The following is a 25,870-nucleotide window of genomic DNA, read 5'->3' on the forward strand; positions in this document are numbered from 1 at the left end:
ACAAGCGCCACAAAGAAGAATGGGAAGAACAATAAAATACAGAAGTATAAGTAGAGTGGTTTCTTGGTGATAGCAACAAGATATCCATGATATACATGACATTTTACAGCTTAGAAGTTGTTTTGTACTTTTTAAAAAGCTACTCCTGGCCGGTGCCGCGGCTCACTTGGCTAATCCTCTGCCTGCGGCGCCGGTACCCCAGGTTCTAGTCCCAGTTGGGGCGCTAGATTCTGTCCCGGTTGCCCCTCTTCCAGTCCAGCTCTCTACTGTGGCCAGGGAAGGCAGTGGAGGATGGCCCAAGTCCTTGGGCCCTGCACCGGCATGGGAGACCAGGAGGAAGCGCCTGGTTCCTGGCTTCAGATTGGCGTAGCTCTCGCCGTAGCACCCGTTTAGGGGGTGAACCAACGGAAAGGAAGACCTTTCTCTCTGTCTCTCTCTCACTGTCTAACTCTGCCTGTTAAAATATATAACTAAACAAACAAACAAACAAAATGCCAACCTCAGTGCACACAGGCAGCCTGGGAGCTGGGCGCTGAGGGCCATCCGGGGGACAGAGGCCGCCCTCGCCCTTGCCCGCAGGAGGCATCCCAAAGCTCTGACCTGACCATGCCATGAAAAAAATAAAATAAAATAAAAAATAAAAAAAGAAACTCCTACAATAAGCTCATGAAATTGCCAGGAACTGGCTATGTGTGGTGGAGAAGGGAAGTGAGTTAAATGACTTGTTCAAGTTAGTGAATGGACCATCAGAGACTCAAGTTTAGTAATATGTGTACTAGTGCTATTATTACTGTCCCTGCTAAGACTGTAAAAGTATCCCTATTGATGGACATGTTGCCCCATGCAGAGGATCTGCAAAAGAATATTTGCACAAATAAAGTGAATTCTCAGCCATGTTCATAATCTTTTCAAATTCAACAGAACATCCAAGAGTAGGAAATCTTGATAAGATAAAACAAGCACTATTCATAATGTGTTATTTTGATAAAGCTTATATTGGAAGGATAACAAATGCTTGTTAATTGAAAGCACATTTCTCAAGTACCTGCATTTTAACAAGACTAATTTTAAAGGATAAAGGCAAGTAGACTTTCTACTGGAGTTCAACTATATGAGCCTATAAGTTCCCCAACATTGTTCAAATTTGTTTTTGATCCCCAGAAACTAAAGAGATGGCATTGGATGGTTAGGAGCATGAGATTTGAAATCGTCTCTTTTTACAGCCTGCATGATTGTTCTTTAACAGCTTGAGGTCACTTCTATTTTATTGATATTTAAATATCTCATAATTGAGGATCTGGGCTTATTTTTCCATTTTTTTTACCTTGATATTTTGGCTAAATTTTTTTTTTTGCATAATTCTTCACTAAGGTGCAGTATTCATTAATAGCCAAAGGGCAAAGAAAATGTTGAAAAGCGGGGAACACACATTCTGTGTAATGAGCAATGTCATGTATCCAATGTTCAGAAGTAGCTGGCAAGTTGACATAATTTCCACTTTTTACATTTAAAGAAACTGGTGGGCAGCAGCTCTATTCTTAATGGATTGAACTCTGAGGTTCTTCTGTATTCAAAGTAATTATCTGAACAAGAGTGTCAATTTGTTAAGTCAACAACAGGAGTCACTGTGCACTTACTCCTCATGTAGGATCTCTGTCCTTAATGTGCTGTACATTGTGATTTAATGCTATAATGAGTACTCAAACAGTATTTTTCACTTTGTGTTTCTATGTGGGTGCAAACTGCTAAAATCTTTATATATGTATGCTAAACTGATCTTCTGTATATAAAGAGAATTAAAAATGAATCTTGATGTGAATGGAAGGGGGGAGGGAGAGGGAAAGGGGAGGGTTGCAGGTGGAAGGGAAGTTATGGGGGGGAGCCATTGTAATCTATAAGCTGTACTTTGGAAATTTATATTCATTAAATAAAAGTTAAAAAAAGTAATTATCTGAAATAATTTCTTCATTTATAGACATTAAAATATAAGCTAGAAAGGAGCAACATTTTGTAACTGGGGCATTCTGCATATCCATGAATATAAGGGTATTTTAAAAACTTTATGGAAAAAGTAAAATTAAAAGATTTATTTTAGTGCAAGCTTTTTTGAAATTCATGTATACATTTTTCATAATAAACATCTTCCGTAAACTTTTTGAAGTCCTCTCGTATTCATAGTTAATACCTATTGGATTGTCTTAGCTACTATTTAAATAACTTTTATCTATGTTTAATTAAATATCTGTATAAAAAGATATGTCTAGAAAGGATTAACATAAGATGTTCTCCTATATGTGAAGTCTTGAGATGATTTCCATAATCTTTGGCTTTTCTTTCCAGATCTGATTTCATTGTAAGACTGCAGAAAAATACTAATTAATAATCTATGCAAATGAAACTGAATATCCACTCAGTGGCTAACGTGCACCATAGGTACAACATAGAGTTGATGAGCAAGGAGCAGAGTGACTGGCTAGTAGTTTCAGAAAGAATCTTGGAGCAATAAAGAATCACTTTATTACACACACACACACACACACACACACGGTTCTAGATAACAATAAGGAATAATACTGCTGACTCTGATTTTTCTCAAGATTAAGAACTTCTGAGAAAATACTCTGTTATATTTAACATTTTGAAATGCGATTATAGGTAGAGAAGCTACAGAAATCAAATTGGCTACGTTTGGGTTGTTATCTAAACACATAATTTTGGAGTCTAATACATCCTTTGGGGTGGAAAGTCATTAAGAAAACATTTATCTACAAGAAATATCAGCAAGAAAGCACTGAATACAGATGGTCATAAAATTCTATTTTAGGAAATAATCAGTTAGAAAGTATATTCAGTTTTAAATAAGAGTTACAAAGAAGCAGTAAAGCGATTTCATCTTAATTTAGTAAACATTTCCTTCTTGAAACTGAAACAATACCTCTAATATATAAACTTCTTTTTTATATTTTTTTGACAGGTAGAGTTAGACAGTGAGAGAGAGAGAGAGAGAGAGAGAGAGAGAGAGAGAAAGGTCTTCCTTTTTCTGTTGGTTAACCCCCCAGGTGGCTGCTACGGCCAGTGCACTGCGCTGATCCGAAGGCAGGAGCCAGGTGCTTCTCCTGGTCTCCCATGGGGTGCAGGGCCCAAGCACTTGGGCCATCCTCCACTGCACTCCCGGGCCACAGCAGAGAGCTGGCCTGGAAGAGGGGCAACCGGGACTAGAACGTGGGGTGCTGGCGCCGCAGGCGGAGGATTAGCCTAGTGAGCCGCGGCGCCAGCCAATATAAACTTCTGAAAACGCACTTTATAGTTTAACAGAAGTCCAGTAAACTTTATTTTAAAAAGATAATTTAAAAATTGTTTGAAGATACAGATTTATATAAAATGAGGTAATATTCTAACCCATTTACACTTCCCCTGCACTGGATTAGAGTATGTATCCAAGAATATATATATAAAAAATACCTGCTTGAAACAGAAAGATAATGTGAACAAAACTGATGGTTTTATTGAATACTTAGCTCAGTGTCTAGGTTTGCAGGCAGTGCCGTAGCAATCAGATTTTCTTTGCTATGATAAGGAAAACCTGACAGTCATACCCTGTGATAGTTCAAGCAACTGAAATGATTTATTCTACTGAAATTTTAACTTTACCCTAGAGAAGCCCAGTGTATTTATGTATTACTTTTTCCACCCAACATCCTTTTTTTTTCTTTCTGGTACTGAATCCATAGCACACAACTATCCCTATTTCTTAATTCGAAGAATTCAAAAAACGTCCACCAACCCTGAGCTTTGGAGGAGTATATGTAACAAAGCTAAGGAGAAAGCAAATGTCAGTCACCTGTGACAGCGATTGGGTTAGGAACAGACCCATGATCTATACCTCTGAAGCCAGTGTAACATGTGTCAATTCTGGAACAACTCTGTATTATCTGTGAACTTCCTGCAGTTTTCTTTCTTCTTCTTTTTTTTTTTTTTTTTTTTTTTGACAGAATGGACAGTGAGAGAGGGAGACAGAGAGAAAGGACAGAGAGAAAGGTTTTCCTTTTTCTGTTGGTTCACCCCTCAGTGGCCGCTGTGGCCAGTGCACTGTGTTCAGCGCACCACGCTGATCCGAAGCCAGGAGCCAGGTGCTTATCCTGGTCTCCCATGGGGTGCAGGGCCCAAGGACCTGGGCCATCCTCCACTGCCTTCCTGGGCCACAGCAGAGAGCTGGCCTGGAAGAGGAGCAACCGGGACAGAATCCGGCGCCCCAACCGGGACAAGAACGTGGGGTGCCGGCGCCGCAGGCAGAGGATTAGCCTATTGAGCTGCGGCACCAGCCCTGCAGTTTTCTTTAATTGGATCCCCAGATGGTGAGAATGAACATATATTGAAGTTAGCCTACCTCTGTATTGTTCAGACTCAGCCAGTATAATTCCTTTTAACAATTTGTTAGTTTCAGTGGGATTTTCTATTGAATGCAACAGATAGAATTCTTACAGATGCATGATCTGAGAATAGAAGTCAACTAAGAGCCTGTTAAAATTACAGATTCTTAGAAACCATCCCAGACCAAGTGAGCAAGCATTTCTAGAATAGGGTCTAAGAACTGATATTGTAACAAGAGTTCTAGGTGATTTGATAATAATGAAAGTTCACAAATACTCCCTTATGAATTCCTTAAGATGAGCAATTCAATGTTTTTTGAATTTAGTGATAAAAAGCACACATTTTAGCTAACAAAAGTAGGTTCAAGGCCCAGGTTCTTAGTTATTAACTGGGTGATTTGTGGTATGCAATTAACCTGGTGTCAGTTTTCTTTTTGAAACTGTGATAACAACTTGTAATAATAATATTTTACACATTTGAGTGGTTAGCCAATGACATAACATTTGTTGTAGAAGATCCTTAACACAACATGTTGGGCACTTTGGGTCCATAATTTCATTAGTGTTTGTAATTTCATTGATTTGACAATAGGAGTAAGGAAAGATTTTCTGAAACAGTGGGAAATATTGTTGTCACACATTCACTTTTGAAAATAAAGCCCATGAGAGTATTACAGGCATGGAAAGCCAAAACACTCTGGCAAAAAAAACAAAAAACAAAACAAAACAAAAAAAAACAACCTAAATGAAAGATCTCCACAAGTGAGATCCCAGTGGAAAGAACAGGCCATCAAAGAAGGAGGTACCTTTCTCTGAAGGGAGGAGATAACTTCCACTTTGACTACGACCTTGTCTAAATATGATCAGAGTCGGTGAACTCAGGGGGCTTCCATAGCCTTGGCAGCTCATGACAGGAGCCTAGGGTGATTACTGATGCCATAAACAAGAGTGTCAATTTGTTAAGTCAACAACAGGAGTCACTGTGCACTTACTCCTCATGTAGGATCTCTGTCTTTAATGTGCTGTACATTGTGATTTAATGCTATAACTAGTACTGAAACAGTATTTTTCACTTTGTGTTTCTATGTGGGAGCAAACTGTTGAAATCTTTACTTAATATATGCTAAACTGATCTTCTGTATATAAAGAGAATTGAAAATGAATCTTGATGTGAATGGAAGGGGGGAGGGAGAGGGAAAGGGGAGGGTTGCTGGTGGGAGGGAAGTTATGGGGGGGAAGCCATTGTAATCTATAAGCTGTACTTTGGAAATTTATATTCATTAAATAGAAGTTAAAAAAAGAAAATAAATCCCATGGAACTAAATAATTATACCCAACATTGTCAAATACATTAACCATATTATTTTTACCAACTATTTAATTCTTGATATTATCTGGTACTTTATTTCTCAAAGACAATGCATTAAAAATGCAATTAAGTTCATGTATTCAGCAAATTAATGAATTCATTTTGAGGTTTTATGGAAAATCATATTGAAAAGTGTTTGATGTACAAAGTACATTTAAGAACACCGAATATTTAGTGTGAAAGGAATCGACTTTCATAACTTGGTCCAAGAAACATTCTAATTTGACCTAAGAGAATCCAGGGGCAGAAGAAATCTTGCTGCTACTGTGAAATCTGGCCTGAAGGCCTTCCCTCTCATTTAGATAGTTCATTGTGAGGAGACAGTGCCAGGATAAAATAGACTATTATGGGATAGCAAGCTACTAGGATACAGGCAGGCTGATGACTGTTGTGTATTGTTAGTATGTCAGGCAGCTAAGGTAAGCTTGCTGTGCGACAAGGGGAAGGAAGATCCTGTGTTATCCATGGATTGATCTGTAGGAGACACAGATGCCAAAGGTACTCTAATCCATGGTAATCTAGGATGTTTTGTAGGTCCAAGAGCAGTCATGGATGGATATGTGGACAAGACTAATAGGGCAAAACAAGTATTGCTACGTCTGGGTATCTGATGAGGAACTCTCCCTCACCCCCCTGCCCCAACCATTGCCGCTACATTCGGTGATTATCTCTGCAGTCTCTGAAAATATCATGAAATGGGTCCTGGGAAGACACTGCAAATATCTACGGGGAAATTTTGACCTGCATTAGAATAGTAAAAGCTGTGTTGAGGCCTGTAGAAGCATGCTTCTTAGTGGACAAACACATTATTGAACTGAACTGTGCTCGCTCCACATGAGCACCATTCGTGTCCAAGCTCTATATCCGGATGCTATGTGGCCTAAGTTGGTACGTGGACAAGGAGGACTAATGTTCTGAATGCCCTAAACACTAAGCCCAGGAGAAGGAGCAATTCAGTGGGGGCCAATGTAGTTTGCTGACTTAGGAGGGACTGGATATTTCTTTCTAGTGTGTGATAAGCCTCTAGTGCATCTAAATTAGTCACCGTTGATCCTGTTGGTCTGTGGACCTGTGGTCCTGGTTTATGCCCTGACTGGGCTAAAGTAGATGCATTGTGCACACTGAAGTTGGCCTCCTAGACTGGCATGCTATTTTGCTACTAATTCAGATGGACCATTCCTTGTTGGCCAATGTGTGGTTCACCTTACCACACCAGCCCCCAACTCCCACTGATGTGTTTCTTAATGCACATGATGCTAGCAGTACTGCCTTGCTGGATAGTACAGATTTGCCATTACAAGTCCCTATTAAAACTTTACTTTCTTCACTCATAACTGTAGTCTAATGCTGTTTTTGTTGACCTACATGTTGCTATTATTATTTGCATAATTACCTCTTATCTGTTTTTTATTTTTCATATGCTTTTATGGCTAATTCTACTCACAAGCTGGACAAATGGCATCACATCACACCACCAAGACCATGTTAAAAATCCTTTCAGGCTCTTGGCACATTGCAGGGCAGGGAGGTACACAAAATTGTAAGAGCCAGGCAGTTATGAGGGGTGGAATGTAACTTGACATGACTGCAGCCATTAGGATATAACTGCTGTCTTGTTTTTCAGTTAACTCTGATAGTCATCCCAAGCCTTATGAGATAAACAAAGTCAGTAAGACAACCTGCTGGGCTTGTCCTGAACTATACTTTATCTAATGCTGGAATGCTAATGTTCCTTGAGAAAGTCCTGTGGTACTTAAGTTAGTTGCAGGATACCTTGTATGCATGGAGCCATTTTTTTTAAGGAGTACTTATTTGAAAGGCAGAGTTATACAGAGGTGGTGGTGGGGAGGTCTTCTATCTGCTGGTTCACTCTTCAAATGGTTGCAACTACCAGAGCTGGGCCGATACTGAGTCAGGAGCTTCTTCCTGGTCTCCCACGCGGGTGCAGGGGCCCAAAGACTTGGGACTTGTTCCTCTGCTTTCCTAGGCCATAGCCGTGAGCTGGATCAGAAGTGGAGCAGCCAGGACTCCAATTAGCTCCCATATGGAATGCCAGCATTGCAGAAAGAGGCTTTACCCACTGTGCCATAGTGCTGGTCCCATGGAACCATTGTTTTATGGTTCCACAAGATCAACCTTCTGTCCATAAACTCCTCCCTAATACATCATTTTTCAGATGATCAGGGATTTGTTTTCTTTCTTAGATCTCTTGGCCCTTTCCACTTTTGGTGTCCAGTTCTCCTACATCAAGCTTTTCCAGAAATAATACATATATATGTACAAGAGGGTTTCAGAAAGTTCATGGAAAGCATATATTGTGAAGATTTATGTGTAAATTTTGAATTTTTTGCACAACCAACTGAGCTTTTGATTTCATTTTTCCATGAACATTCTTAAGTTCCTTCATATGTGTAATATATAAATGTATAAGATGTAGAGGGTTATCCTTTGGTTCATGACAAGTGTTAGTTGGATATACCAAGAAAAATCAAAACTATTTTATAATAACACCATCTTTTTGATATATGCAATCTTCATCTGGATGCATGTTGAAAATTATACCTAAGAAGTTAGATCCACATACCACCCACAATTTTCTTAAATTCACATCTGTATAGTGTTTTTTAATGTATGAAATGGTTCATAATTGTCAAGGGAAAGATTGAGTGCAAAGACAGAACAGATATGAAACTCATTAAAGCTTTTGCCAAGAACCAAAAATTGTACTGAGGGCTTTATATATGCTGTCTAATTTAAATTGGAGCCCGCAACATTCATATAAAGTAATGTTATAGTTTTTTGAAATGTTCTACTTGGTGAAGAAATAAGAATCATTCATGACAAATGAGTTATATCTACAAAATTGAAATACTACCATTGTTAGGAGAGTTCTACCTCCAAAGAACAATTTTAACTTGAATATAAAGAAAAGTAGTGCAAAGAATCCACCACAGATTTAAAGAGTAGCACACAAATTAATGCTTAAGAAATATTAAGAAGGTGAAAAATTGTTCTACTTATGGGTATTTTGTCAAACTTATATAAAGAGTCAGAGTAGATATTAGCAAAGACAGGGAAATTAAAGGACTGTCATTAATTTATAAAGAAGAATGTTAATTAAAACCTGTAAGGAATCTTGGAAAAATTACTTCTGTTATTTATTTCAAGAAATCTTTTGAACTGCTAATGAGAACATTTGGATTATCTCAGGAATAATTGCCTTGGTACTTATTGTATCAAATAATGAATTTGGAAAGTTAAGGAGAGTGAGGGAGATTAGTTACAAATGAAAGAGAATATAACTCCATGAAATAAGAAATTGACAAATAAAACTAGATTAAGCTTAGGCTTAGGTAAATAAAAGGGATAATAAAACTTAGATTCTTTGAAAAATATTTATGAATCCACAATTATAATGGCATCTATAAAGGTACACCAAACACAGTTCATCGCAATTACTCCTTAAAATATCTATAGACTCAGACAAGAATAACAGAAGGAAAAATGGGGGAGACCAACAAATACTATGGTTAAAGAGCAGGCTGTCTTTGTAGAATCAAGAAACATTTTGCTTCTTCCACTAATTGTGAAGCCAATGAAGTTTTAACAAAAGCACAATAGATGCACCATCCTTGTCATGTTGACCTTGGACTCATGTAAAATGCTGTTTAGTTCACAAGTACAGCGTTTACCAAGGAACAATCCAGGGTGCCTGAGAAAGCATGAGGCAGAGCTAAGGATTCCTGCCCTGGTCTCTCTTCCCTGCATTCATTTGTTTAGCAGCTGACAGAACAGAACTGGGCAGAAGGAGCGAGAAGAGAATAGATGGTCTTGAGTGCATAATTGGACTTTAGCACATTGATGATAAAAAGAAATGATCTAACCTCACTATATCCTTGACTATGCTTCTCCTCACATCCTGTACTTCAAGTCAGAGAGCATGGCCAAAAAGGAAGACCCCTGGGAGTTCAGCAGAGTCATCCTAAGGGGGAGATTGGGAGGGATTGCCGCTTTGCTGTTGTCTGTGTCTGATACCTGGATATCCAGTTCTGACTCGGAAGAGATTCACCCAACACAAAGCCTGGTAAATTGAGACTGAGAGTAATTCTAATGCACAGGGGGTTGACACAATATGATCTGAATAGATCTTCCTTCAAAGGAGAATCAATGAAAAAATAGAAACTACTTCAAACTACCATAAAGACAATGGGCTAGTAGTGAGACACTGCATTATCGGAGAATTGTTTTAAAAACCAGAAAAAGTTATTTCATAGAAAACTACTGGCTACGGAGTCATTTAATCTAGTGGTTAAGATATTGTTGAGATATCTGTGTCCCACATTAGAGTATTTGGGTTTATTTTCTGGCTCTGACTACCAATTCTAGCTTCCTACTAATGAATACCCTGGGATCCAGCAATGATGGCTCAAGTAATGGGCTTCCTGCCACTTACTTGGGAGATTTGGATTGAGTTCCTGGCTCCTGGCTTTGTCCTGGCACCAGGCCTGGCTATTGTACTTGGGGAATGAAAAAGTGAATGAAAACTCTCTCTTTCACTATCTCCCTGAAATTTTTTTATTTAAAAAAGTTCAATGGCAGAATTAAAACCATAATTGGAAGCAATAGAACACACATTTAACTTTCAAAAGGCCAACCTGAGATGATGCAAAGGATATTTAGAGAAAGGTGTAGAAAATAAAGAAAAATGAGTAAGATAAATGACAGGCTGGTGATCAGGGAGAAGCTTGTGAATTACAGATACACCTGTAAAACATGGTAGAACAAATGAAACAGATGAGTCAGCAAAGAGTATTTTGTGCGGAAGAGGCACAATGTCAATGTTTTTGGGTTCCAGTTCTGAGTAGACCTTTTTGATTTTCCATTTTCTTTCAGATGTATTGCATTCACTAAATGTATATAAATACACTGTACTAACTGTATTCAATACAGTGTCACAGAGTATTGTAGATGCGGAGCATTTTATCCTTCAACTGCTCCAAAATCCTTCCCATAAAAAACACTTGGTGTGGAGAAACAGTTTACTCCTTAACCTTCTTTCTAGGCCAGACACCAGAGATCCATTTTAATCATTTTTCCAAGGCGCTTATCCTCTCTGGCAGCCTTCTGTGATAACACAACATCTTCTGTAAGAGATGGGTACTAAACTGAATATGTTAGCGCATTTATACATCTGAGATGCACACTGGTAAATGTGTTACTTCTATTTCTTGCACATAAATCTCCTTTCATAGGCTTGCTGTTCGATACTGATATGCCAAAAGTTTTAGAATAAGTATCAATATTCATGGAAGATGACTCTAGAATATTTTTGTCTGGAGATTTTTTAAGTCATGGTAAGTTATATACAACATAAAACTTACTCTTAGACTCATTTTTAAGTGTACAGTTCTGTTTCATTAAGGACATTCATATTTTTGGACTGCCCTCACAACCATCTATCTCTAGAAACATTTTCATCTTCCAAAGCCAAAATCTCTATCTGTTAAATAACCACCGTCCTCTGCTTTCTTCTCCTTGTTACTAATAGCCACCATTCTGTTTCCTTCTTTGCAAAACTGACTACTCTCAATACTTCATATAAGTGGAATCACACAGTATTTACCTTTTTCTTTTTTAAAATTTCTTGATTTATTTGAAAGAGTTATACAGAGAGAAGAGAGGCAGAGAGAGAGAGAGAGAGGTGTCTTCCATCTGATGATTCACTCCCCAGTTGGCCACAACGGCCAGAGCTGTGCCGATCCGAAGCCAGGAGCCAGGAGTTTCTTCCAGGTCTCTCATGTGGGTGCAGAGGCCCAAGGACTTGGGCCATCTTCCACTGCTTTCCCGGGCCACAGCAGAGAGCTGGATGGGAAGTGGAGAAGCCAGTCTCGAACCGGTGCCTATATGGGATGCTGGCGCTTCGGGCCAGGGTATTACCCTGCTGTGCCACAGCGCCAGCCCCAGTATTTACCTTTTACAACTGGCTTATTTCACTTGGCATCATGTCTTCAAGGAGAATCCATATAATAGCCTGTGATAAGATATTCTTAATTTTTAAATTCTAAATAGATATTTTTTGTTATTAAGAATAATCTCTGTGAACATGGCTTTCTGAACATTTGTTTTGGTGTCTGCTTTCAATTATTTTGGGAATATACTGAGAAGTACAATTACTGGATCATGTGGTAATGTGTGTCTAATTTTTAAAAATATTTTGTTGATTGATTTGGCAGAGTGATTCTGCAGGAGGAGAGAGAAATCCTTCTATTCCATTCACTGGTTTACTACCCAAATGTCTGTAAAAGTCAGGCACCAGGAATGTCATCCAATTGTCTCTCATACGTAGCATGGACCCAAGTTTTCAGTCCATCATCTGCTGTCTTCGAAGGTGCAGTAACAGGAAGCTGGATCATAAGTTGAGGATCTGGGACTTGGTAACACTCTGATATTGGATGTGGGTGTCCCAAGCAGCAGCTTAATTTGCTCTGTCATAACACATGCTCCTGTATCTTTAATTTTGAGGAACTGCCATACCTTTTCTAGAGACTATACCACTTTACTTCCCCATTCTTCATTAACAGAGGTTCCAATTCTCCACTTCCTTTAAACTCCCCATTGTAATGCATTGCCTTTAAACAACAGATCATTGAATAAGTCTCTGCTTGCTCAAGAGAGTTAGTAGAATTTTTGCTATAACATGACTACAAGGAATAGATTACAGAAGCAAGTGTTTGATGCAATGCTTAAGACGTTGCTTGGGACACATGCACGCCATATTGGAATGCCTGAGTTCAATTTATGGCTACGCTCTAAATTCCAGTTTCCTGCTAATGTGCACCATGGGAAGGCAGCAGCTGATAGCTCAATTACTGGGTCCTTGCCACCCCTGTCAGAGACCTGGATTAAGTTCCTGGTTTCTAGCTTCAAGTTTGCCCAGTACTGGGTGTTCTGGCATTTGGGAAATGAATTAATAGATGGGAGATTGCTTTCTTCCTGTCTTGATCTTTCTCTCCCTTCTTGTGTGCATGCCCCCTCCCTGCACTGTCTTTCAAAAGAATTAAAAGCCAATGAATTACATGCCAAAGTTAATCTTCTTACTCTTACATCTGCATAATATTATATGTGCCCCCACTTTCTGCTGTGACAGTGTAAGACCGAATTATCTGTAAAATGGTGAGACTATTTCACTGATTCACTGTTGGTGTGTTGCCTTAGGTGAATTAGCCAGAAACAAACCCTGCCACGAAGATTGACGTGAAAGTGATTTATTATGAAATACTCTCTGGAGAAACTAAAAGAGAAGGGGGAAAGTGAAAAAGGGAAAGGAGGCAATTGTAATCTCATGGGTGCACACTCATGGCTGTACTCTCATGGCTGCATTCTCATGTATGCACACTCATGGAGGTGCATTCTCAAGGGCATGCACACTTATGCTGGCATATTCATGGACAGGCATTATTATGGGAGTACACTATCATGGGTGCACCATTGTGGACATACTTTAAAGGGGGTGCCCTATCGCAGGTGCCCTCTCGTCAGTGTAATACCTCCATGGTGTCAGTTTGGCCCAGTCCTTATGAGGAGGCGAATTGGGACACACAACTGAGTTGTCTCCCACCAGAGGTAAAAGGAGATGGAATATTTACCTACTGCTGGTGAGGTTAGAATCAGAGGTTTCTGTCTTTTGTGTATGACGGCAAAGCAAGTTCTGGCAGCCTAAAAAGACACAGGTATTAACTGTGGGAGAGGAGAGGGGAGCTTGGAACATACTGGAAGTGTTCATGAAAATGGTGTGAGGATCCAAGGAAATATGGCAGAGTACTGGTAACTTCTACTATAAATGTTAATAAAAGGATAAATACAGGTAGGCTGGATTTGGGTAGGGGGTGGATGTGGTAGAATCACTCATTTATGATAAATAACAAGAAGAAAGGACTTTGTATCAAAACTTTATTTATTAAACAAAAAATGCACCATTGGAATAACATTTCTATAAAAAATGAATATGAGACTGTTCTACAGTGATTACAAAACCCCCTTTCCTTATGTAGTAGTATACAAGATCAAGTGTAGAAACAGTCATTGTTTTAAACTGTAAGCAAGTGTCCTTTCTCATAGAACAAAATTTACACTTAAATATTGCAATCACTAGTCTAATTTGGTTAACAATGCTAGAATCTGACAATTTAAAGAAACTCTTTGTAGGCTCAAAATACCTTTTTAAAGGTGTTTTGTAACAACAAAAAATTTCTTTTTCCACTAAGGCTAGTTAAAGCTGTAGTATACCCATTTCTACCAAATAAACTTATCACTAGCACACTAACAATTTGAATTGCAAAGCCCTTTGGGAAAATGGATAGCATTGATCTTCTAAATGCTATCAGAATTACTTTAGGTTCGGTGTTATCTTCTTTGAACCACCCTAGAAAGGGAGACAACGTTGATGATGGAACTTCGGTGAAGGCTTTGCCTGGACTGGACTTATCCTCCTCGTAGTCAGCAATGGACAATTCATTTGCAAAGTGGTCCCTCTCAGATATGGAACACTGCAGCTTTAACAGCCATATCTTGATCCCAAGCAGACCTCCCTTTCATCATAAATTATCCAAAAAGAAGCCACTCTAAATAATAAATTAAATATTACTTATAAAAAGTACACCCCATACCCACCCACCCTTCCCCCAAACAAGCTGACAATTCACAAAGTTCAGAATTGTCAGGTTTACCCTACAATAATAAAAAACAGCATTTCTCCTCCTCTCCAACATTCCTCTCTTGCATCTGAAAATACACCTCCAGCACACAGTGAGATCCCTGGCCCATGTATCAGTGTTTGTGACATCCTGTGGAATTTTACTGTTGCTGTCCTATCAACCAAAATTGTAGGTGACAGTGTACAAAGGCTCTCTTCTGAGAGCAGGAGAAAAAAGTCCTTCAGAGTGCGACTGGAAGTCAGCTAAGTGAACATGACCCATTGGTGGCAAAAGAGAACCCAGGTCCAAAGTAATATTCTTTGGCTGGTATGAACATGGTATGTCCTACACAACCACACTGACCAGGAAATACTCAGGCATTTCTTTTCAGAGTCAATACTTTTTAGAAGCAGGGACTTGGGCAGCAAAGTTCACTGATATATTTTTTAGTGGAATGGAATATCATGCAAAACAATTATTATGGTGTTCCAGACTATCCAATTTTATTGACAAAAGTGGATTCAAGTGAAAAGCTATTGTGTGAAATAGTAAAATGATGTCTGAAAATCACTACAGGAGTGCAAATTATGAACAAAATGTTACTTGACTATGATTTGAAAAGAGTGAAGATTTGAGTGTGGAACTGCTGTACTTTTGCATTGTTGTGGGCTCTGTATTGTGCATATGGTGATGGACAGGCTGGGACGCTCCCCTCCATCCTTCAGGACGGCCTGTGGGTGTTTACATGAAATGAACTGAGTAGGTATGGAAAGCAATCTTGCCTCATTATTCATTTTAAAGATTACATTGTTGTTTTGCTTTAAATCTAGGGGCTTCTTCTAGTCCCCCCCCCCCTTTTTTTTACTAGAAAGAACATTCCAGAACTGCAAGAGATCTGGGTCTGGAATACAATATTACTAAAATGGTAAATTGATCTTAAAGGCAATTTTTCTTGGAACTATATATATATATATATATATATATTCTCCAGCTGCCAGATCTAAGATGCTATATTAAGTTTAGAGATGCACTTAAGATACTTATTTAATCAAAGTCAACAGAAATACCCAAAAGGTGGATAAGTATCACGAACTATAGTCAAGTCTAGACTCGGATGGCTTCTAGGCAGATCTGCACTTAAAAGAGTCTCAGTTGGAAAAGCTAAACAGTGCCAAACAGAATGTTGTCTGGAACCTCACACTATTGCTGGAAGTCTCTCCTTTTGAAGTTGCTACCAAAGCAGGAGATTGAAAATACCCTTCATTTTTTAACAATCCTTTTTTTGCAGAAACTAATGTTATAACTAACCATTGAAAGGGAACCTTATAAAACCACCTCTTATATGACTGGCCTAGTTTCTGTTTTTCAGATTGTTTAATAGAGTGTGCATTGTGTAATACACAGGTGCAAAGCTACGGTCTTTAACATTATTTAAATATTCTAGAAGTCTATATATCTGTTGCACAAGGAAGCTGCTATGACTGGCTTCTTATTGAATATGAATCGCCAAGAAATATTAACTTTTGGCTAGAATTTATACAAATATTCTTTAAACATTGTGAGCTATCTGCATTTTTGTGAGTTTAACAAATGCAGAAATTTCTAGAGCAACAAAAATAGCTTTCCCATCAGAATGAAATATAAAGAAATATACCAAACTTTTTCAAAAGGAGGTTCTTGCCTGACAGACTAGCACAGTGCAGTGGAGGCTTGAGCATGCCCTGCCAAATTTGATTTCTTCTTTTTCCAGGAGAAATGAGTCCTGGAGGCAGAGCTGCTGGTTGGCTGTCAAGCATTGCTCCATGGGATTCGGAGAGATTTATGAGCTTAAAGAGCCTTGCATGCCGTGAACTAGGCTTGGAGTAAGAGCAATACATAAGAGTTTCCTTGCCGTATTCACAGATTCCTTATTTTCAAGATTTCAGGATATTGGGAAATCATAAAGTTAACCAAAATCTGGGGAAGGTAGTCATATACATTTATGATCATTTGAGGGAGAAAAGAACAGAGATATGCAAAAAGTTAGACTGGTTGGGTGAAGTCACTGCACATCAAACCCAGCAAGTAAATGACAATAGAGTTTCTTTGAAGATATTGAAGTAGATTCTACTATATATTCAAGGCATGGCAGTAAGACTTATTAGCATTCCAAATTACTGAAATATACCATTGTATTTGTTTAACGAAGAAAGTTTCAAGAGCATGCAGCAGAAATAGCACTCCCACTGAAAGTGAATGCTGTGTGTTTCCTATGAATTTTCAAAAAACTTGCCCTTTTTAAAATCACTAACTTTGAAGGGTCTAGAATTTTGCAAAAATGTTAACTTTGTTGGTTGTCCAACTGCATTCTACAGATTGATGTTCTGACTTAATCCCCAAAATGTAACATTTGCAGCCCGTGCCAAATTGAGGTGCAAGATGATCTACCCTGGATTCCAAATATCTTGAGAGAATGTTTTTCATTGATAAACACTGGAAAGGGGCAGCTATTCTGGGGCCTGAAGAGAGTTTAACTTAATGATATTTTCTCTTTTTGAAGCAATTGGTTAATTCTCAAGGATTCCATATCATGTTAGGAAATGCCTTATTTAAGGTCAATGGATGGTTGTCTATGTGCCGAGATGCCAAACGAGAGTAATCCATGCCATTGAATAATGTCACATAGCTCTTTGAAAGGACTTCCAGAAAATCTAAGTAAATTGAACAAGCACTCTTGTTGAAGGAACAGTTTTGCAAATGGACCGGACTTTCTAATGAACCATTTGAACAAGCCCTCTCTTTGACAACAGATTTCCTTCCAGACATAAAACTGTAAAAAAATAATCTGAATTATTACTTCTGTTACAGTGCCATTTTGCTCAAAATATTTCATTCGGGGATTCATATATAATTACCCACCTAATAAAAGGAGCTATTAGGTTGTAAAGATCCTATCCCTTCCATGCTCTTTTAAAATTATGACCTACTCAAGCTTGAAATCAAAGGCAGAGCTGAAAGGACTAATTCAGCTGAAACTCTCATTGGGTTTTCAAGTCACCTAAATGATAAATATGCAAACTAGCTTCCTTTTGGCGATACAGCTGCATAAACTGGGATTAACTCCAAATGCAGCTGAAAATTCAGAAAATAAAAGCGTACACACAAAATGTTCTTAATTTCAGCTAGTTCCAAGCTGTAGAATAAACATAGCAATAGAAGTTTAACATTTTGCCCACAGTTTAAGAATCTGCTTTGAAAAGCATCCACTGGATTTATGACGTGCCACGAGTGTCAGGTGGCACTTTTTCTCCCACTCCTCCTTGACTCTGGAACAAGCATGGTGTGGAGGGTTCCCTTGGCAGCAAGGCCTGGGCATCAGCACTCATCCGTGCTACTCAGTCTAGGACACTGCAGGTGGAACTGGCATTACCCAAGAGAAGGTGCTTTTGGAAACTGTCTTCTCTTCTCCTTCCCTTCCTCAGGGCATGCTCTTAGGGAGTCTGCCTCTTCCTTCTGGGGTTCTGAGGACACTGGCTGAGAGGCCACACACTGTGTGGGGACAAGCCACATCACCCAACGCTAGTTTCCAAGGAGAACTAAGGGAGGTATGGGGCTAAGGGGCAGGGGGCACTCCTAGCCAGTCTCCTGAGGAAGATGCCCATGCGGAAGCTTTGAGATGTCATCACAGTGTGGGATGGCAGAGAAGCCACCCAAAGTGAAAAGTGTCCTATTACAAGCTTAAGCACATAATTACCATGTGTCTAGGAAGATTGCATATTGTATCTTCTTTCTGGAAATGAACTGCTGCTGGCAGGATGCCATTAGTTGCAGATTTTTATGTTCCTGTACTCTAGACATAAATGCTAACGAATGGTGGATTTACAGATACTTGCTAAAATGGGTGATTTTCTACAGCCACTTGCTAATATATGCTGCTTCTGCAAGATGAATGACTGAGTTACAAACATAGGCATTCACTGCCTTGTGTTTGTTTACTTATTTACTTTTTGTGCTGTCAGGAAAACATCCAATCCTTTGGTGCTATGGAGTGAGAGAATTCCTACGGGTGCTTTGTAATTTAAAGATGAAAACAAAACAGTGAGCTGCTTGCACTAGTTGGCCATGGCCATGGTATGGGCTTAAATAATGCACTTGCATTTTGTAAGACTAGACCTACACACAAAACAACAGGCCTTGATGAAGAAGGAAAATATGGGCATTCACTATGACAGTGACGTCACTGCAGTGGCAAAGACCCAGGACTATTCTAGCAGCTTGTCAGCCTTGACATTGCAGTGAAAATGCATTCTTGCTTGTTTTTAGGGACCTCATAGTCTTCAATTTACAATTCCTGATGCCTATAAAAGAAGGGATGCGTATTCCTTCTGGACTGCTTCAAGATCTTCCTGTACTGAGTGGCCGTGGTGATTGACCTGTCTAGTGGTTAGAGTTCGTGGACACAGGTGTGCTGCTTATGAATAACTGGTATGTTGCGAAATTCCTGGCATAGTCACCTCCTCAGCTGGGCAATGCATGTTAAAAGGCTGAGCCTGTGATGGCATTAAGTTGCTTCATTAGCCCTTCTAAACTTGCCATTTGTTCACTCAAATCATCCTGCTCATAGACCTGTAGAGAGAAAGAGAGCAAACAATCAGTAGCAAACATTGACACATTCATTTTATCAAGGCAGATACCACAGCTAGTTGAGTCACTCAGTATTCTCAAGTGTGACACAGTGGCCCATAGCCAGAGCTATTCCCATAGCTTATTTATTGCATAAAAATGCTAATAGTAAACGAGATAGTGGTGACTACATATTGTTCCATCAATTTTTAAATTGATAAGGACAAAGTTTCAGACTGAAAAAGATCTTGTTGCAAATCAAGAGATATCATTAGTTCTGTGGTCTTAGGCAAGTTAGTAAACCTGTCTGATGTGTGGTTTTCCTTATCTAGGAAATGATGTAAGAGATACCTGTGTCCAAGCCATTCCGAGCAGACTCTGCCATGCTTAGGGTCTATCCCATATCTGGCACAGGGTCCATTTTCAATACACTGATTCCTTTTCTTTTTGAAAGTCTATCCATCAGTATGAATAGAATTCCCTCCACCAGCCTGTTTTCTTGTAATATGACATAAGTATTTGTGTGAGTGTATAAAATGGGAGGTTTGATGGGTTCTTCCTTGACAAGTGAAAGCTCCAGAAATTACCACTTTTGTTAATAAATGGAAGCAAATTTAACGCCTGAAACTGGAGTTAGAGCTAGCCATAAATATGAAGGGACTCTTGCAACATGATTTTAATGGTAAATAAGAGATTAAACTGTAGGGGCCGGTGCCATGGCTCACTTGGTTAATCCTCCGCCTGTGGTGCCGGCATCCCATATGGGTGCCGGGTTCTAGTCCTGGTAGCTCCTCTTCCAGTCCAGCTCTCTGCTGTGGCCTGGGAAGGCAGTGGAGGATGGCCCAAGTGCTTGGGCCCCTGCACCCGCATGGGAGACCAGGAAGAAGCACCTGGCTCCTGGCTTTGGATTGGCGTAGCTCTGGCCGTAGCGGCCATTTATGGGGTGAACCAACAGAAGGAAGACCCTTCTCTCTGTCTCTCTCTCTCACTGTCTAACTCTGTCAAAAAAAAAAAAAAAAAGAAAGATTGAGCTGTAGAAATCTTAATGAAAACATTCTCTGTAATAGTTGCTCGCTGAGAGTCACCAACAGCATGTTATTTGTAAGTAGTAGGGCTACTAGTAATCAAAGATCTAAGGACACTAGTCTCAGGATTTCTGATTGACTATGTATAGGAAAGATCTTGACGTTCCTATTTAAAAAAAAAAAATATTCCCAGATATTCTGAGGATCAACTACACGGGGAAGTAAGGAGAAGGAGCACTAGGTTGATTTGAATTCCAATTTCTTTTACAGATTTTATTTATTTATTTGACAGGTAGAGTTACAGACAGTGTGAGAGAGAGAGAGAGAGAGAGAGAAAGGTCTTCCTTCCGTTGGTTCACTCCCCAAGTGGCCACAACTGCCAGAGCTGTGCTGATCTGAAGCCAGGAGCCAGGTGCCTCCTCCTGATCTCCCATGTGGGTGCAGGGGCCCTAGCACTTGGGCAATCCTCCACTGCTTTCCTGGGCCACAGCAGAGAGCTGGACTGGAAGAGGAGCCACCGGGACTAGAACCGGCACTCATATGGGATGCTGGCACCGTAGGCGGAGGATTAACCTAATGTGCCATGGCGCCAGCCCCTGAATTCCAATTTTTAAATATACCTGCTCTTTTTGAATCAATTTCAAATGGGAATAGCAAACTGACATCATTGAGTAGTCATAAGGATTCAACAAATCAATGCTGTGCAGTAGTGAACATTCAATTAATGTAACATTTCCTCTCTTCTCTCTTTACCTGCAGTGTGTTTTTGACTTATACAGATACATTCTTCTGGATTATTCTTGTATAATACATTCAGTTGATTAAGTGAACCAATGAAACCTAAATCATGATTTCTAGCTCTTCATAGGCCAAGAAGTATTGGCTGGTATCATGGTCAAAGATGTGCTTGAGTATGTAATCCAGCCAAATAACTCCCTTGATCTTGAGATTGCATTAATCAAATTTACTATGGGTGGATAGGCAAAAGTCACTCCAATAAATGAGGAAACAGCTCAAAATGATAGTACTAACTCATGAGCTTCCTACAGGAATTTTGGCATGCCAATGAATGACCTGGCCATAAACTATATAGTCTTAAAGACTTAAAATAGATCGAAAAGTAGCTACCTTAGCTCAAAGGCTAGTACATATGAGAGGTCTTCACAAAGTTTGTGGAAAATGAATCTTATGGAAAATTATGCATGGATTTCAAAAATTTTGAGACTAAAGTAAATCTATATTTCCATGAACTCTTTAAAGTATCCTTGTATGTAAGGATAAATTAAAGTGAGATGATTACTTGGTAACTCATTTCCAAAAATGTTTCCACTGTCTGGGTTGTATTTCTTGATTTATCTAGATCTGACTTGATCTTAGCCAAAAGGCAGAGAAGTGATGATTTATCTAGATTTCATTATACAATGTGAGGGTATGTCAAAATGTACATGAAAAATGAATTAAAAGATAAATGTGTTTTGATACTCAAAAGTTTTGAAATCACTGCACAATTTTGTCATGATCACACTTTGTATGAACTTTTTGAAGACACCTTGTGTGTGGATTTCAAAATATTTTTTCATCAAAATAAATTTGTCTTAATTCAATTATCTATGAATGTTTTGAAGTATTCCTATAGAAATAACTCCTTGCCAAATATTTATACATGTAGTAAACTTCCTTGGTTTCTATGGAGTTAAAATATTTCATTGATGTAATACTGAAAATAACAAAGTCAAGAAATACATATTCCTTTATGAAAATGAACTGATTCTTTCTTTTCAACAACCAGATTTCCAAAGAAAATATGGCAATTTTCTCTTAAAGAAAATTGGTAGTTGCATTGTTCTCAACTGAGTGATTACATGTGACCTATTCAGTGCTTGATATTGTGACAATTTTCTTTATCAATATAGCAATCTAATATTTACAAACTTGCAAAAGTCACCATTTGCACATAAAGAGGAATGATAGTTGAAAGCATGGAAGATAAATCCCCCTTTCACAATCAATGTTTGAAAAGGTTCCAAATGTAATAACACAATAGAATTTTACTCTGCTTTTTTTCATTTTTTTCTCTTTCAGTTCTCTCATTTTTCAAGCAATCTGATACATTTCTCTTAGTCTTCACTGAAATGTTTTCTCTTCAAATAGTCAGAAACACACTTTTATAAGTAGCTGGCTTTAGCCAATGTCTTTTTTTTTAAAGATTTTAGTATTTATTTGAAAGTCAGAGTTACACACAGAGAGAAGCAGAGGCAGAGAGCCAGAGAGAGAGGTTTTCCATCCACTAGTTCACTCCCCAATTGGCCACAATGGCCGGAACTGTGCCGATCTGGAGCCAGGAGCTTCTTCCTGGTCTCCCATGTCGGTGCAGGGGCCCAAGGACTTGGGCCATCTTCTACTGCTTTCCCAGGCCATAGCAGAGAGCTGGATCAGAAGTGGAGCAGCCAGGACTTGAACCAGTGCCCATACTGATGCCAGTGCTGCAGGCAGCAGCTTTCCCTGCTACGCCACGGGCCAGCCCTGCCAATGTCTTTTAATATCTCCTTTATAGTGTATTTTTGGGAGAAAGTATTTTCGACATTTTCTTTTGGGTTGTGTGTCCCAACCTTGTGGTATAGCTGGTTATGCCACTGTATACAACACTGACATCCCATAATCAGAGTGCTGGTTCCAGTCCCTACTGTTCCATTTCCGATTCAGTTTCCTGCTAATTCTCCAGGGAAGGCAGAAAATCATGGCCCAAGTGCTTGGGAACATGTGGGAGAGAGAGAGGAAGTTCTAAATTTCTGGCTTTGGCCTAGTCAAGTTTTGGTCCTCATGGCCATTTGGGGAGTGAACCAGCAAATGGAGATAGATAGATAGATAGATCAGTCTAAAAAAAGGAAAAAGTTTCACTTTTACTTTTCCATTGATTTTTATAATTTGATCACTTGTTAGGTTTTCTCTTAGTAAATAAATTTTTCTCTTCTTAAAGTTGCCCTATTTTCCAAATTTATTTCAAATTATTTCAAAATTACTCTAAATTATTTCCTCTTATTATGTTATGCATTATATATTTTCTTTATCTTTTTTTAAATCTTTATTTATTTGAAAGGCAGAGTTACATAGATAGAGGGAGAGACAAAGAGACAGATCTTCCATCTGTTGATCCATGCCCCAAATGGCCACAACAGCCAAGACTGGGTGTTGCTGAAACCAGGAGCCAGGAACTTCATTCAGGTCTCCCATGTGAGTGCAGGGGTCTAAGCACATGGGCCATCTTCTGTTGCTTTCTCAGGCAGATTCCCCGATAGCTGAATGGGAATTCAAGCAGCTGGGATACAAACTTGCACCCAAATAGGATACTGGTGCCTGCCACAGGCAGCAGCTTAAACTTCTAAGCTTCCTCTTCTTTTCTTTTGTTCTAAAGATTTGTTTATCGAAGAGATAGAGATAAAGAGAGAGATGAGGGTGGGGATCTTCCATCTATTGGTTCACTTCCCAAATGGCCACAACAGCCAGGGCTGAGCCAGGCTGAAGCTAGAAGCCAGGCATTGCATCCAAGACTCTCATGTGGGTAGCAGAAGCCCAAGCACTTGGGCCATCTTCTGCTAGCTTCCCAGGCACAATAGCAGGAAACTGGATTGGAAGCAGAGCAGCTAGGACTTGAAGATTGGGATGAGGATTAACACAATGGTGGCTTAACCCACTGTGCCACAATGTTGAACCCTCTATATATTCTTCTTATTCTTAATCCTGTGTTTATAGGTTATTTTATGTTTGTAGAGATAAAATATGTAACTGCAGAAAAATCCTTATACCCATTATATAGTCTAATTTCCAAGAATGCCAATATATTGCATTTAATTGCAAGGAAATACATATAAATATATGCATAAGCCTTTATGTGTATTTGCATATATGTATATGTTTTAAACTATGGATGTGAAGGCAAGCATTCTGTGATTGCCTGTATTTCTACGACGGCCCTTAAGTACTGATAAATTTTTAAATTTAATTAAGTCTCTGATTCAGTTTGTTCACTGAAGTTTTTTTCTCTTCATATTCAAGTGCAGGCAAACATCAAGACAAACAGCAATAAGCAACAACGGCTGGGGTTAATTCAGAGGGCTGACTGCCTCAGTCTCATTGCACAGTCCTAGTAATGCTTCCCTGAACCGGGCATGCATTTCAAGGATGCTCTTACATTAGCTGGATCCTCTGTTGGTTTGTGGCTCTCCTCAGACACTTCAGGGGCTGTTGGCACAGACACAGGAAGCAAAGGGGATCTAGCTTTTCCAGCCAATCCAAGAGAGGCTGTTTTAACGTGGGTCTTGGGAAGAGTAGGCCCTGAAATAGAAAACACAAGGTGATGTGAGGAATGGATGAATTGTCCTGGAGAACAATCTCAAGTATGTAAACCAAATCCAATAGCTGGGTATTGGCTTCAGGTTACTGTTCATTCTGTCACGTAGAGATGAGTTTTTGGCATGGCTAAGGGGATCATTTGATTTCTACTGAGTGGATGAAAAGTTCTGAATAGGTCTTTTCAGAAGAAGCTTCACCAGTCATCCGTAATTTCAAGTGGATTCCAAATCATGCTGTGGAACTCCAGATTGTGCATCCCAGCTGATAAAGGGTCAGACAAGCTCATCTGGTGCCAGTCTCAGCTGTGGGGCAGAAAGCTCTGTGCTAAGCCATCCGAATAAGTCATGGATAGTAAAACGGGACCAAAGAAGATTAGTGAAGTTAGAAGAGATGGTTGTTCTTGTCTACAAATGAACACTAGATATTTCAGTAAAACAAAATCCTTCATGGATAACCAGATAGAATTTCATTGCCAAATGTGTTTTGGAAAAAATGTGATACGTTTCTGTCCTTCTCAGGAAAGTTTGTGTCTATAAAAGAATTAATGCTCATGGAAATTGATGAACAACATTTTCTACTAGAAAACATTTCTGCCATAAACAAGGGCTGCATTTACATTTTGGGTCTGAAATTTGCCTTCTAAATCCCCCTTAGCTTGCAGTGGTTGTACAACTTTGTCTCTATAACCTGAAATAAATCTTTTAACAAAGCTTACTGGATCAACTAGCATACCTTAATAAATAAGGAGTTTTTCATTTGTAGCATGGTAACCAAAATAGAAAAGGGAGTGGAGTAAACCATATAAAGAGGTCTGTCTTCCTCAAGTTTCTTCTAAATTTTAAAAAAAGGAACATTGCTTTATTGGTACTTTGGAAAATAAAATTCTAGTTAATAAAACTTAGAGGTTAATCTACAACCAGAGAAATGGAATCATTTGTTTTTTGGGGAAAGAAGCAACACAATCGAAAAAGCCAGGAGTCTGCTTGATGCTAGTCACTGTAAATGATAAATTTTAATATAAACAGCTTTCCTCATACCATGGCTTAACATGAAATTTCTTCATGCTGTTACTTTGTCATGATTAAACTTCAGCAATAGGAAGTCCGTGATTTGAGTGATTTATCACTGGAGGGTGATCTTATATTTTTGGTAACCAGATGAGAACATATATACACGTGAATCATTTCCTTAAGAGAAGAATCAATATGCCTACTGAAGTCTAGACCAGTGTTAAATGCTTTAGTTTCATTTTAGACACAATAACAGAGTGAGGAAAAGTTTGGAATTTACAATGAGTCCAGTCTGTCTTCAGACGGTAGAGCTCCACTCTACACCAGCTGCACAATCCCTTGGTCAACTAAACCTACCTTGGCCTGTTTCATCATCTGCAAAAGGGGAATGACAATAATAATTTTAGGGACTAAACAGGATTATATATTTAAAGTAGCTGAAACTAGTGAT

At 39.0% G+C, this 25,870-nt stretch overlaps 1 protein-coding gene across 2 annotated transcripts in view; it reads right to left on the reverse strand.

Annotated features, from left to right (window-relative positions):
• Positions 1 to 13,675: 13,675 nt before the first annotated feature.
• Positions 13,676 to 25,870, reverse strand: part of DCC (DCC netrin 1 receptor) — a 1,201,543-nt gene continuing 1,189,348 nt past the window's right edge. For both annotated transcript variants that reach the window (XM_051851212.3, XM_051851210.3), the window contains exons 28-29: positions 24,249 to 24,391; positions 13,676 to 19,037 (exon numbers count right to left, since the gene is read on the reverse strand). In XM_051851212.3, the coding sequence (XP_051707172.1) occupies positions 18,948 to 19,037; positions 24,249 to 24,391 (233 nt within the window). In that variant the 3' untranslated portion in view covers positions 13,676 to 18,947. The remainder of the gene's footprint in view (positions 19,038 to 24,248; positions 24,392 to 25,870) is intronic.

The sequence above is a fragment of the Oryctolagus cuniculus genome, chromosome 10, assembly GCF_051225735.1.
Source record: "Oryctolagus cuniculus isolate XC-2025 breed Fujian yellow rabbit chromosome 10, ASM5122573v1, whole genome shotgun sequence".
In the NCBI taxonomy this organism is placed as follows: Eukaryota; Metazoa; Chordata; class Mammalia; order Lagomorpha; family Leporidae; genus Oryctolagus; species Oryctolagus cuniculus.